Raw genomic sequence first — 15,000 nt, forward strand, 5'->3', positions numbered from 1 at the left:
GATTAGTAGAAAGATAGAAAGATCATTGCAGTTAGATGAGTTCAAGTTAAGAAAGCCTGAAGAATGATCGTGCAGTTGAGTTACGGTGTCATTCCTATAAAAAAATTGTCAACAATAGCTTTGCGTGAACGTTACGACTGCAACAAGAGGGAACTCGGATCGGTGACTTATTTTGAGGCATTATATTATTGTCTGATAAACCTATTCATCGCGAATTCATGTAGCAAAATAGACGTTGGCTTAACTGACTCTCAGCATGGGTATATGTTATTAGTATGTTATTAAATATTTTCCTATTGTTTTTATTTGCCCCTTTCAAGAGAGGAGTTTGGTCAAATGTGACTCCAAAGTTTTGAGAATAAGCTTTCTAGGCAACCAACAATAAATGTTGTGTGAATGTCTCAAAATAAATGTAATGAAAAAAAACAAACAAATTCACTCAGGCACATTTTTTACGTAACTGACCCGATATTTTTACCCAAAATTTTGATCCCTGATCCCACAAATGATGAGAACTCTGATCCCTGAACCCGCAAAAATTTGATGCCTGATCCCTGATTCCATGAAAAATACTGCTGATCCCGATCCCACGCGTTGTGATTCCAAATCTCAGGGCTGTGATCTCTGATCCCATATTCCATCCTCGTTACGACCCTGGGACTTAAGTCAGACTTGTTCGATTCTAATTTCTTCCTTCCCGCAATATATTGTCATTTCAGTTCAGGTGTATAACTATCATTGACAAATAGCCAAGTTTTTACAATTCCATTTAAGCCTTGACAAACAAAAATCATGCTGAAAAAACCCCTTTTACCATAGTACACAAAAGCACCCATTAAATTTCGTTCCCTTCTATTCACAAATATAAGTGTTTTGTTAGTGAGTTAGCTCAGGTGTTGCAAACACGCCTGTACTTCTGACGAAAAGGTTGGTGAATCACTTGTGCACACCGTTTGTCTTTCAGTTTGGCCAACAGAATGGGATTTAGCTGGCTCCCTCTCGTGTGCGCTTTGACTAGTTTTGTCCAAGCCTCTTCGTCGTATGCTGATGAGAAACCTGAAGAAATTCTCTTGGGTGATTTTGCAAGTAAGCCGTAAAAGTTCCTTTTCAAATGAAAAGAAGCGCCCCGAGTAGCAGGAACAAAGTGATAGGGCAGATTGACAAGTACATCGTCGTTTTTCAACGTACAATAAGTTCTAATGACTTGAAAACCTTCAAAACCCGCATACCGTTCAAGTAGGTGGTTAAACCTATTGTTTTCTTCGCGTTGTTTTTACTGCGTCAATCATCACACTTTAGAAGAGCTCAAGATGACTTTCAACGATCCTTGCACCATACTTGTTGAGCTTTGTACCATATTTGTTGAGCTATAGCTATAATATTCAGATGTGACGAGAAAGGATTGAATCTGATGAAACTTTAAAACCTCTGTCAAAGGCATTTGCACTAAAACGGGAAATTCCCACAAACCACCCTAAGATCCATGAATCGCCTTTTCGCGTGGGGTATCCTTTCAATTTCTTAAAAAACCAGTTCGTTACCGACATCACAACTTCCCATACGAAGCCTTGTCAAAATTAGAGTGGAGCTAAAACTCTCGCCCGTTAACTACCGAGTAAATACAACTTATTCACAGTCCCTCAGTGCACCCTAAATATGACAATCTTTTTTTTTTTGAATCGTTTCAGGAAGAGTTGAGATTAACATTCGAGAAAAGAGGCAAAGTAAGATTACTGAATAACAGTATTATATTTTCTTGCTTCATGAAATTTAGCATTAATACGTGTTATTATAGTTTGAATTCATGAGGATCCTATGAATTAAAATCTTACATCCCTTAGATTCCTCTTTCCTACATACACTTTCTAAAATAATAAGCACGTTTATTGGCATTAGAGCAATCGCTTAACCTTAATGAGTTCCTCGTTGCTGATTTCAACTTATGTATTTTATGGATATACAAGGTACGAATGAATCAATAATTATAATGTCTATTGGCTTTAGAGGTATTCATTACTACGGTTTTGAAACGTATCATTTGTGATTGGCCGCTTTCCGTACGGTCAAACATCTCACAGCTAAATATACAACAGCGACGACTTATGGCTCATTCGTACCAGCTAAAAGTCAATTAACCATTTCTCAACGAAAGACAGTAAAACTGCGAAATGCAGAAATCACATTTTTAAAAATAAAGCGGGTATCGACGCACTGAACTGGTATATTTAGTTTTTTCCTAAATGAAAACGACAAATGCAAGAACAACAGAACCTTCAATTTGTTTTGACGATCAATGCGTGCAAGGGTCTGCAACTGAAGGTGTTCTTAGTTATGTAACAGCGCAAATTAAAACGCGAGAGTTTTTTTTTCCATTTTCGTACATTCCTTGAGTTCCGCCTGGTAAATCGGCTCCTGTCTTGACGTCTTAGCGACGTGGCCTGTAGCGCAGATGCCTACAAGAAAAGAATCCACTGAACTCCTTACTGCGCTTGCATAAGTCAAGTAAAATTTGGGTCGAAAACTGGTTGTCTGCTACTGTACCACTGCAATAAAATCCCATACCATACGCACAATTCGTATTCGTAGTCGTCCTAGTTCTCCGATCTAAAGGGCTTTTATGTCTGTCATAAAGGGGCCTTAGTTCTGATTTTATACATGACCGGATTTTGGGTGAAGACGTGGCGTAAGATAATCGCATGTGAGAGTCGTAAGCAAATACCATATACCGTCTGATTTTTTTTTTCAAACAAAACCAGATTCGTGGTTCGTCTGCCCAACTTCCTTACTTGTTATAAATTGACTTTTTACAAAGGTGGCTGCCAAGACATAAGTGTTCACTGCGAAGCGTGGCCCTCAAGTTATTGTAAAGAATATGAGCTTTTCATGAAGAAAAATTGCGCAAGCAAATGCGGCTACTGCAGTAAGTACTCAGTGATTTAAAGCCAGAAAAAACAGGCTTGAACTGGACTTGAACCTATAATAATATTATTGTGCAACTGCACTTCGCAATATGTTATCTGATACGCATCGACTTACTTGTGTGAGACTCTGCCTCTCTTTTTAATTAGGGAGTAAATAAGAAACAAAGACGGCTACGGCGACGACAACAGTAAAAAGCAGTAATATTAGCCGGTTTACACTACAGAAAATTTTTGGCACGGCTCAGGTGAAATTGGCACAGGTTCCAAAAATAAAGGTTCGGCTCGGATAAAATTTGCAGTGTAAACAATCTGTCCGTACCAAATTTCATCCGTGCCGAACCAAAATTTTTACCCGTGCTGGGACCTTCGGCGAGGTAGTCCGAGCACGGGTAAAAATGGTACGGGTGCTGAGAAAAGCGGCACGGTTCGCATAGAACAAGTAGTGTAAACACTTTAACGCGCCAAGGTTTGAGCCTTAATTCATATAGGCTAGCGGTTTTTTTGCGTACATTTCAAGATGGCGGCTCATTCCCTATCAAAATAAAGTGCGCATGTCTCCAACAGAAGTTACGTGGGCCCAAAAATTTTGGTACGGTATTTTTGGTACGGTAAACATGGTTTAGTGTAAACAAAGTTTGCTGAGCTCTTTTTTGGCACCCTTGCCAAAAATTGTCTGTAGTGTAAACCGGGCTATTATTGGTTAAAAGAGGAAAAAAAGATCTTGCTGCACGTGTGGCACGCATTTTTGTACATTTCTCTCCCGTATTCGTCAAAACAACAACGTAAAAATGACCAATTTTCAGGTTTTGACGAAAACGTGGATAAACAGAAGTGAATCTTTCTTTCTCTGGTTATAGCCTGCTTCGCCCATATTGTACAAAATAAACAAGATGGAAACATAGTGAAGCACCTAGGACAGCTCAAACTGATAGTTTGAAGTGACGTTTTCGTCGCTTTAGCCGTCGCCGTATCTATTAATAGGGAGCTTACGAAACGAGGACGACGACGGCTACGAGGACTTCATTTAAAAATACGAGTTCGCGTTATTCATATCACTACAAAACTATTTCATGTCGTTTCGCCTTAAAAATGTGTAGTAACTGCCGAGGAATTAAACTGATATGAGTGGGTTGGAAGCGCAGAGAGAGAACTGAAAATTCATCTTCATGTGCTAACGACCTCCACAGAACCTTGAATTTGGTCATTTCACGTCATCATTTACGAGATGACGGCAAAGAAATGTACCAAAATGTAAAATGCACGTGCAGAGCGTGCAGAGCCATTGTTTTTGCTCACTAAACCTATTGTTTTGTGGCGTCGTCGTTGCCGTCGGCGTCGTCGTTTCGTAAGCTCCCTAATGAATGGGTACGGAGGGTTGAGCACAGGAGGGAATTCCGAGAGAAAAGGAAAAGAGAGAAGTCCTTTTGAAGCAGGGGAAAGTGTCAGTCCCGGGAGAGCATGTCTTTTGTGAACTGACACCTGTGTGTGCGTGCGGTTGGGGGATAGAAATTTAACCTGGGAATTTACAACGGTATAGTGAGGCACATCCTGTTCTCCCCACGTACCGACCCCCACCCCACAAGATTTCAATAAGTTTGAATAATTTAACCAACTTGGCATGAGCATTGGGGTGGCAAAAAATATCATCTGGGTAGAATTCTTATCTTCTGGAGGATGACACAGTTTTATTAACAAAAGGAATCTTAACAGATGTCAACCCTGTAAAACATTAACATTTATCATTTTCTTTTTTAAGGTGGACCAACGGGTAAGCAATTAAAATTTTGTCTTACGTGTAATCTTCCGAAAAGCAAAACCTGTAAATTAAATGTAATGTAAATCTCATTTGGGACAGCAGGACATGCCGGCAGACTAGGGGGATTATGAGGTAAGAAGCGAACAGTACCTTTTTATTGCAACCTTTCGGCATATCAGGCGAGTTTGGTTGCGCCATGGTTTGTATTTACTCTTGGTATGTATTTGCAAGGCCGCGGCATCGGTAAAAAGGTTTCTACGATGAAATAATATATGAAATGGATCATATATGAACTGCGGATAATGATGTATGAATATATCCGCAGTTCAGATATGATCCATTTCTTATATAATTTCATCGTTGATTCATTCCTCACGGGAACATTAGTACCCAGAAATGACCAGCTCCCAACGACAGTGGCTTCATAACTCAGTTGGTTAGAGTGTCGCACGGGTATCGCGAGGTCACGGGTTCAAACCCCGTTGAAGTCCTGAATCTTTCAGGCTTCTTTACGCATTTGCGAAAATTGCGTTCATAACTGCGAAGACCATAGCTTCACTTAAAATTGAAAAAGGTTTCTATCGTCATATTTACGGACCTAAATAACCTGCTTTCCACAATGCCTGTCCTTTTGATCGTCTTTCCATGGGAAAGTATGCATGTAGCTTGCATACAAACGTGAAATTACAACACAGCAAACTTTTAAAGCGAAGTATAAGATCAAAGAGAAATTTATAAAATAGCATTGTGGTGCCATTCCAAAAGCAATACAGCTAACTTCCGATCTGCTACTTCTAACTTTGAATCACTTACAATTATTGTTTAGTGTGCAAAGACAAGAAGAGATATTGTCCCAGATGGAAGACGAGTGGATACTGTGACTCATCACATAAATACTACAACTACATGAAAGCAAATTGTGCAAAGACCTGTGGTATTTGTGGAGCCAGCGGCGATGGAATTTGCAGTGGTACCTATAGAAAATATTTCTTCCTTTCTAGTAACAAAGACGTCATTGCCCAACATCTGGTTTTGGTATTATTGTATCCTGAAATAAAAAAAGTGCAAACCCAGGGTTTTACTGGTTCTTTAATCATGCACTTTTACTCTGAACAGCAGCGGATTTACGGGTATTTTGATATCTCTAGCAAGTCAGCGGTTTCTCTGTTGAACAAGCTTGTGTACAGCCGATGTATTTTCCTCTTTAAATATGTAAAACGTTAGAGAGGCCTCTTCACATGCGATACCATAAAAGACCCGGACTTGAAACCTTCATGTCAAATTTCGTTACATCGGTTCATGTATATTCCACTAAAACACTCGGCTCTGCAACAAACGCCACCCTTCCCGGCTTTGGGCAATAAACGCTCACCCCTAAAGAACATTGATTCATTGCCGCATTACCTTTAAGCATAACTAAAGCATGCTCATTAAGAAGCCAAGTGTCATACCACTGCAACTGACTGACTCGTCCACTTTTACTGCGGTTTCTCAAATCCCTACCTAATTGGTTTCAGTACTAAATTAAGGAGATTTCCTATGAAAGTTTAGCTCTGTATGGTTTGAATGTTAGTCATCTGTATGTAGTTAAGCTATTCTTACGACGTGTTGCTGAAACCAATACTTTCAAAGAGTTCAATTTCGAATTAGCAGAGTGGAACACGTAACTCCTTTATAAATAGCTGGTAAGAAGGTGTTGGTTGAGCTAACAACCAATACTACTGTTTGTCTGTTTGTCAATAGCCCATGAGGCGAAGCCAAGCAAGGGCGAAGCCAGTTCTGACAAAAGGAAAGCGCCTTTAGTCTCCCACGCAAAAAAAACGGCTGAGTGGGAGACTAGAATTGAGTGTGATTGCTCGTTTCGTGATGGTTTGACACCACGAATTTTTCACTCTTGATAATTCGGTTGGGTAAATCGAAACGTCGAAATGCATTAACCAGCAAGTGACCATCCGATCGTTATTATTGCTGTTATTTGTTCTACAGTAAATGGTACAAGCGATAAGGTAAGATCCTGTGAATTTAATCAAGACACCTGCGATTGGCACAATGTGCCCTTTGACGATGAAACGGACTTCAAGGTGCGAAGAGGTGGGAATGGAGCTGAACCAGACAGCGGTGCAGGGGGAACTGGTAAGGAGTGGCCATCTTGTCTGTTTAGGGATGAGGAGCCCTGTAAAACGTTAGGACATTGGAAATGCCTTTATTGCTATCTTTTTGAATTTCTCTTATCCTGGTCTCCCTGTGACTATTCCCTTCATGGTGTCAACCATGTGTTTCTTTAAAGCACCGATTTTTTTTGGCTACATTGTATTTTTCGTACCATTGTTTCTCCTAAATGTGAAACGAATGGAAAAAAAATTCCTACAAGAATAATAATGATTCAAATTTAGCTTGACTCTTAAAATCATTTCTGTCGTATCATCTTAAAGGAATACTTCCTTATTTCCTTTTCTGCCCATGCTCCTCTTTGTCTACTACATGACATACATGCACGAAACGTCTCTCGGTCACTACGTCACGCCGTACACGGCATTATGTAGCGAGCGCAAATGGAAGGCTTTAACAAAATCAGCATAGTTGGATACTTGGAAATTTCGCGTCTCACTACAAATTTTTCAGCTTGGCAACACTTCAGACTGTCATACGGTATTTGAACTCATAAGCCCAATCAGATCGCTAGAAAGCCAATATCCGAGATTGAAAATTGACCAATGACTTACATCCTGTTTCTTTTTTTCAACCACCAGGAGGTTTTCTTGTAACCGAAAAATCATCGGGACGAGCAAAGCTTTTGATACCTTTTGAGTTGGTATTGGCAGATCACGAAAGTGACTATGGCAGAATGTGCATCAGGTTCAACTATTTCATGAAAGGGTAAGATTATTCATTATTTTTGCTTTGCACTCACTTGATAAGATGGCCCAGGAGCCCATGAGTAGGAGCCTCCATATGCACCATATCCTTGAGTCAACCTTTGCCCGTATCTTTCTATTTTTAGAACGCCACGAGTTGTTCGGCACTGCACGCACTGTTTAAAATGGCCAATCAGAATAAAGTCATTGTCTAACGAAGACAAAAATAACAAATACAATGTACGCAAATTGTGCGAATTGATGTAAATTGATGTAAATGTGAGTCTCCTGCTGAAGGGTTCGTTCTAAAAATAGAAAGATACGGGCAAAGGTTGACTCATAGGGATTGTGTGGGGGAGGCAAGCTCCTACTCATGGGCTCCTGGACGGCCATGTTAGTGTACAAAACAAAACTAGCAAAATGTCGCTCGCGTTTTGCATAATAATAAAGCCAAAAGACTTTTTCCCTGTTGTTCAGTACACAGCCATGACGTCAAGTACAAGCCAAGGATTGTTTAACAGGAAAAATAACCAGACAGAGAGGAATTGTTTTTACGTTTGTTTAAGTGAAAGACGACGGAAACTGTTTTTATGACGTCACACGAACAGGAGCTTAAGCACGTGGCGTTTTTGAGAGTCAGAAGGCAACCGGAAGGAAGCTGATTTTCTTTTTAACTTGCCTTGACACAACCACGTTTTTATTTCTAAGTATCATTTCACTATCAGAAGCGATTGGTTTAAAAATCTGTGAGAGACTTTTCCTGGCACGCGAAATGTTCACTTCCGGTTTCCGTCGGTAGTTCAAAAACGTCACGTGGTTGAGCTCCTAATTATGCAATGGTGCTGCAGCAAGAATACGATAGGGAGCTTTAGCAACGAAGACAGCGACGGCATCAAGAAAGTCACAAATTTGCATATTGAGTGAACAAAAACAATTCCATTTCTTTGCCACCGTCGGCAAAACAACGACGTGAAATGACCAAATTTGAGGTTTTATGGAGAACGTAAGCATTTTGAGAATAAAGTTTCATTTTCTCCACCTAGATGAAGCGCCTTCAGACTTGCCTCATTTTTGAGGAACTGCCACACTTTTGTCGCATAAAAAAATCTTGCAATAGTCGGGAAGTGATTGCAAAAAAGCGAACATATATTTTGAGATGACGTTCCCGTCGTGGTCGCTCAAGCCACCTATTTTAACAGCGTGCGCTCACTGTCCATGCGGACGTCTTATGCTTCCGTTTCAATTGTAACTGTATTTTATCCAGAAGTAATTTAACTGAAAATCACATATGCCAAGGGGCCAGGTCGGGAGTTTTCCTCTCGTTTCCAATGTACAGGGAAGATATCTGTTTACAAACATTGCTTTTGTTATTCAAATGTGCCATCCACAGGAACAAAAGACCCTTTGTTTCGACAGCCAATGACGCTCTGGTTGGCACATTAATGGCAATAGTTAACGTCAACGATATCTTCCCTATAAGACAAGTTCAAGAATTTGGAGGTGCCCGTTCTCGGCAGAGGGTTTTGGTCCACCACAGAAATAAAAAAAAAACTAGTTTACTCGCAGATTAAGGACGAGAGAAGCGAGACAAAAATGGGAAAGCCTCTGTGAGCAGAGGCACTGACAATCTGTGTAAGCGACATTCGGGTAGATGATAAGGAAGCATTCCAGAGTTCAGCATCAACACAATTATTTCATAAGCGTGAGAGTATGAGGTAAGACGGTGAGCCCCGGGGTCACGTGATAGTTGAAATTTATCACGCACGTTTTAAATCTGTTGTTACCATGCCCGCGCGGTCCGCATTCACACCAACTGAGCAATAAGATGCCGTCTTTGAAATATCCGCGCAGTATGACACGGAATTAATAATTCATTTCAAATAATTTCCATCGGAATCAGGCCAAATATGGAAGATTCGCTCTTTTACCTCATATTGTCTGGTGCATAAGATAATGAGCCACCACACTGTTTGCAATCAGTAGGGAACGGAGTTCCTGGACAGTGGTGACCTAAGGTGTTAGTATCCCAGTCTCAAGTGCTACTGTATTTCACCTTGCATTGCTGTTCAGAACTTGTCCAAATACCTGACCTTTTTATTCACCTGGTATATTCGCCCTGTGTAAAGGAATCAAGGGGGCATTCGGATTCCAGATCGCAGCCCGCGGATTCCGGATCCCGGATAGTGGATCCCGGATTCCGAGTCGGGGATTCCGCATTCCAAACTCACGGTTTCTGCCGAAATGGATCCCGAATTCCATCGAAATTTGAGGATTCTGGATTCCATATAATGCACTCCGGATTCCAAAGCCTCGCATTTGTTGGATTCCAGATTCCTTCACATCGGGCGAGTTTATGGTTAGCCAAGTCGTTTTTCTTGCTTCGTGTCATAGGGGCACATTGACTCTGTACGAAATAGAGAACAAGAAAGGTTCACCTAGGAGAGCGATAAAAACTCTGAGTGGTGACCAAGGGTCCCAGTGGAAGTGCGAGAAAGTATCAGTGACAGTCAGTGTACAAAAGCAGGTGAGGCTATAAAACAGTTGTTTCCTAGCTGACCAGTCCCATTACAGCGGATGGCGGAGCAATAGGATAACATTCATGGTCTCTCATGTGGCTAAAACGATCGACCTTTCCGTATTTGGTCACGTGATCATGTGTTCTAAATTCATTTCAAAATTCGGTTACGGTTCTTTTGCACTGAATTTGCACAGATCTCTTTAATTTTGTTTTGGGAACAAACTTTACACGATGTACTAGCCAGGCCAGGGTGATTGCTCAAGAAAGGGTTAAATTCGCCCATCCAAAAGTACAGTTCTGTAGTTACTGGTGACATGGTTGCGAGGGGCACTCTTTGCTGCCTCGTATTAATTACCATTATGACCTTTCAATCAAGCAGGAAACTGTTTTTACAATCGAACGGTTTGCTGCCCTAGAAAGTAGGTTTTTGAAGATTTTAATGTGATGTTTTTGTGTTTTCACGCACTCTTCCAGTTTTTGCCTTTGTCAGCTTGGGAAGCTGCGTAACGATAGTATTGCTTCTTTCTTAGCTATTATTTGAGGCCATTCTATCTGGAAGTCCGATTGGACTTGATGATATAAGTTTTACAGACACATGCTGACTCAATCTAAAGGTAAGTAAGTAACCTGTCTGAAATATCTGCTGTGGTATTAACTTTGGCGGGATTTTGGGTTGGATGGTTTTTTTTCGAGAGAAAAACCGTTTTCGATTTATTTGATCGAGAAGTGGATTCAGTAGAACTCAGAGCAGGTTGAATCTTTCAATATATGTGGGAACCGTTGCAAGCCGGTTGATAGGCTATTACTGTTTGACCTGACCCGACCTTCTAATCGCCCTTTCTCACAGTCGAAGACACGACCCAATGTATGGGTTTGTTCGCTCAGTTCGACTATACTCCCATGGAAGTTGTATTTCACCTCCTCCCTACAAACGCCTGCCTACCCGAGAGCAATTCTTTTTCCGCAGCTTAGCCAATCAAATTTTACCAACTGAATTCTGGAAGGTGACTTCACCTAGTTCTCAGGGTCCTCTCTCTTCCTCTCGAGGGAGGAAGAGGGAGGACCCTGAAAATGAGGTTAGAAAGTTTGGAGCAAACAACGTAACAGGTATAACGAACTTCTTTATAAGCACTAAATTAATTGGCCATCGTTAGACAATGACTTGATCGTGATTGGCCAGGACGTGAAGGACGGGGGGACGTGAAGAACGACTTCCCTAAGAACGACCGCGTGGGAGGTTGCTCAGTAACCTTTCTGATGAATAACAGCGGGGCTGAAAGCAACTTTGTCATGATACACTTCGACTGGTTTTTCCATGTTTACAGTTCTGTTCTAATTCTAACTAGCGAAATGTATCAATAAAGCAGTGATTTTTGTTTTGTGGATCATCTTCTTCCCCACTTTAATTCAAAGGCTAGAACACTGAGCATGCCACTTTGAACAAAAAGCTCATTTCGGCATCGCCCACCTCTAATTGTTTAACTCAAAAGTCTGGACGTCCATTATCGACTGAAAACACGACAAAGCTATTTTTAAGAAGTATGGATGAAAATGAATTTTAAATGCCGTCTATTTTGTCGACTCACTTGGTGACAACGATCTCTTTGCTGAGTCGTTCTTTCTACTGACATGAGACTGAATGTGTTTGCCAGCCTAGAATGATTTTCTGTCGTGTTCCTAATGTTAAAAACTTAGTTTTTAAAAACAATATTATTCATGTTGTTTATATTGCAAATAGATGTCAAAACGTTAATCACCACTTCGCGTGCATTCGAGCTAGCAGTCGCTAAAACCGACCTTCCACTTAACCTTTTATTTGTCTTTTCAGGATTCAAAGAGGGGACTTTAAAAATGGAATATGCTGCACTATGGTTGAGTGAATAAAAATTTGTTAACGTGACCAAGTTGCCTATGTTTCTTAAAGAGTACTTAATTTATAGCCGAGTATCACGTCATTTTCGAGTTGGCAAAACTGCCCCTGTTTGAAAGCAAGTCCGTGGGCGAAATTCAGTGACTGATGCCAATATTCTCACTACGTCATAAGCCTGTGTCGTGAGGGACTGGTGCTAGAGAACGTTACATCAATCAGTTGTGTCGTGTTGTTTGTTTCGGCAGTTCGCCTTTTGCGAGTTTAACAATTTACATGAAACTGATGAAACAGGATGTTACGACTCGGAGGGAACTTTATTTTCACACTTAATCATTTTCCGAATGCTATTTCCCACTACATTTCAGAAGATAACTTATGCCTTTCTACCCTATCGATATCTGTTATCCCACCTCTTCCTTCGTTGTGGGTGTAAATAGCTTTGCGTCTCGCGAAAGGACCTGCCTCAAGTTGGCCATGTGGCTTCTGAACTGTTTGGGTGTATTAAAAAAATTCCCATAGGTTCCAGAAACCCCTGCCAGTTGCAAAAGTTTATGTGGACAGTTTTTTTATGCAAGGGCTAGCTGAACAAAGTAAAAGAGCCGGATCTTGGGAGATATAACCGGCAAATAATATTTAGGCTAAAAACAAAATAATTATGCAAGGCTGGTTGTACTGCTGTGAGGATATATATTTATTTATAAAACTTTAAGGTAAAAGCTGTTAAAATGATGAGTCCAAACGTTTTCGATCAATTTGATCATCATCAGATGATGATCAAATTGATCGAAATTAACGTTTACACTCATAATTTTAACAGCTTTTACCTTTAAGTCTTATATTCTACTTTTATTGGCGAAATGTACATATGTTTATTTGTTTGACCAATATTTCGTCAGGCACGGCCTGACTTCTTCAGGGACTTAGTGATTTATTAACTCTTTTGTTCGAAAGTAACATTTTCAGTGAAGATAAGTGACGAATCTTCTTGGATAATGCGAGAAAATTAGGGTCAGTGAGAAACCAGGCCGGGTCCAATAGTAATTAAATTTTCTTTTAGGTTTTGTTTAGTTGAATAGAAATGGAAACTTGCTTTGTCTACCAGGACGTCCGCATTACATTGGGCGCCCTATAACACAACATACGGTGTCGTCCCATCTAACACCAGTGATCTTATAACGTCATGACGTATGACGTAGAGGGTTAGCACCTTCTTCGGTGCAAAGACTTTGGGCTAATGCTCCAAAAGTCAGCTCTCACAGTGTTACAGTGTTATTTACCTTTATCAAGTTGAAAACCAAACTCTATGTTTCGTCAACTTAGTTACACTAGAATAAAGCAAAATCGCAAAAACGAGTGTGTTTCACTGCGTCCACATTCATATTCAATTGAGAATTAAGAGAAGAAGAAAGCATCTCATTCTTCAAAATATACAAAGCAGTTCCGCCCGCAAATCGTCAACGCCAGCGGGTTGCGTAAGTTACAGCAGTCGGTTAAACATTAACTAAATTAATGAATGTTGCAAGATAGCAATTTGTATATTAGTACGTACCGGGTGTCAAAAATACGCAGGAAAGAAATAGATAAATAAATAAAATGAAGAAACTAGGTGAACAACTGAAATGAAGTACAGTGGTAGCGAGTTAAACTGAACAATTCGCTAATGGTCTAATCAAGACAGATGCATCAACATAATCCTCCTCAGTCTAAAATATAGAAAATAGCAGCTGTTTCATTTGTTTCTTAAAAGCACGTCTGGGAAGTCATCCATCCGGCCAGAATTCAGTTGTGGTCACAAAGGAAAGAAACTTCCACAACAGTCTCTAGATCGTTCTCCAAGAATTTTCCAGACAAAAGAGAAAGGTTACGTAACAAAATTGGTGCTTTACAATTGGCTCACGGTTTGTGGCGAAATTCGGGTCCAAAATCCCAAAGGGCACTTTATTCCCTACGCAGTCTTCACTGGTGGGGGCTTTTATATACACGAGCGTTTTTGGTGAGAGCACCATCGTAGTTTGACAGCAGTGTGGGAAACACAATTCTCGTTCGAAGGGTTGCAAAATAAGGTTAGTTTCACTCTTTGTTTTGTTTGTCAGGCAGGATTAGCATTTGTTTGCATGACGCTGTCGTGCGGCTACAGAAGCAAACGCGTAGCTATTATTCGATTATTTATCCATTCGACTTTCTTGCCGAGCTGCCATAGGCTCTTGTCGAAGCATAGCCTTTGCGGTTATATTGTGGACTGGTAGCTTTCTGACGAGAGAGAATCTAATTAAAATTTAAAGGGCCATGTTTTTCTGCTGCAACACGAATTTCAATACACAAAATCATTCATCCGATGCTGGATCATCCGACTTGTTTACTATTCTTAAAGTGAACTTTTTAGGTTTACGGTGAAAATCTCGGCAAAGTGCGGCATTTGAGTTGAATCCGTGACCCACTTGAGACGGCAAATTTCAGGATATTTGTTTCCTTGTTTGTTTTTGTGGAATACTTGCGCAAGCGTCACTTAATCGTGCTCTTAAGTCCGTTTTACACTTGATTTCTCCGCTTGCTGGATGACCTTGACAAATTATTTTTGGCGCAATATTTATAGGCATTATCGAAGCCTAATTATATGATTACAGAAGAAAAGCAAGAAATTAGGTTTGAATACAACCATACTTAAATTCCTGCTGTCCGTAGTTCTTATGATGTAACCGCATTCAAACTCCTGCCTACTTTAATCTGACCTCACGGGTCTAACAATCGAGCAGAACTTACCGCAAAATTGACCAAGCATCGCAGTTATCACGTATTAAGTGTCAAAAAGAGAAGTGCTTTATTATGATAGTAAATTTAGGCTCTAGGTACTATTATGGTAAGAGGTGAATGGTATTGTATTTTTTCGCCCCCAAGGCTTCATGGAGCGCGAATTCTCGAAAACACCTTCGACTCGGCTTGGTTATTCAATGAACTTTTAACATATACCTTGACTTAACAAGAATGTCGAAAACAAGGAGCATTCCAATTAGAACTATGATTGCTAACGAGAAAAAATTTACTTCAACTGTGAATAGACTTGAATCAACATTAAAGCAATT

At 40.3% G+C, this 15,000-nt stretch overlaps 2 protein-coding genes across 3 annotated transcripts in view; both read left to right on the top strand.

Moving 5' to 3' along the window:
- Positions 1 to 11,950, top strand: part of LOC138026237 (apical endosomal glycoprotein-like) — a 13,381-nt gene extending 1,431 nt beyond the window's left edge. Inside the window, exons 2-10 of one of the 2 annotated variants that reach the window (XM_068873489.1) lie at positions 965 to 1,086; positions 1,689 to 1,724; positions 2,813 to 2,931; positions 5,504 to 5,647; positions 6,664 to 6,810; positions 7,428 to 7,554; positions 9,924 to 10,056; positions 10,581 to 10,664; positions 11,879 to 11,950. In XM_068873489.1, coding sequence (XP_068729590.1) covers position 2,931; positions 5,504 to 5,647; positions 6,664 to 6,810; positions 7,428 to 7,554; positions 9,924 to 10,056; positions 10,581 to 10,652 — 624 coding nt within the window. In that variant the 5' untranslated portion in view covers positions 965 to 1,086; positions 1,689 to 1,724; positions 2,813 to 2,930 and the 3' untranslated portion in view covers positions 10,653 to 10,664; positions 11,879 to 11,950. Of the gene's footprint in view, positions 1 to 964; positions 1,087 to 1,688; positions 1,725 to 2,812; positions 2,932 to 4,667; positions 4,690 to 5,503; positions 5,648 to 6,663; positions 6,811 to 7,427; positions 7,555 to 9,923; positions 10,057 to 10,580; positions 10,665 to 11,878 lie in introns of those variants that run through there. The other variant, XM_068873496.1, reaches the window with a different exon arrangement.
- A 1,896-nt stretch (positions 11,951 to 13,846) lies between these two features.
- The window catches only part of LOC138026248 (bone morphogenetic protein 1-like), a 19,772-nt gene continuing 18,618 nt past the window's right edge, over positions 13,847 to 15,000 (top strand). Inside the window, exon 1 of the mRNA XM_068873511.1 lies at positions 13,847 to 13,983. The gene's annotated coding sequence lies outside the window, so the exon portion shown is untranslated. The remainder of the gene's footprint in view (positions 13,984 to 15,000) is intronic.

The sequence above is a fragment of the Montipora capricornis genome, chromosome 2, assembly GCF_036669925.1.
Source record: "Montipora capricornis isolate CH-2021 chromosome 2, ASM3666992v2, whole genome shotgun sequence".
Lineage (NCBI taxonomy): Eukaryota > Metazoa > Cnidaria > Anthozoa > Scleractinia > Acroporidae > Montipora > Montipora capricornis.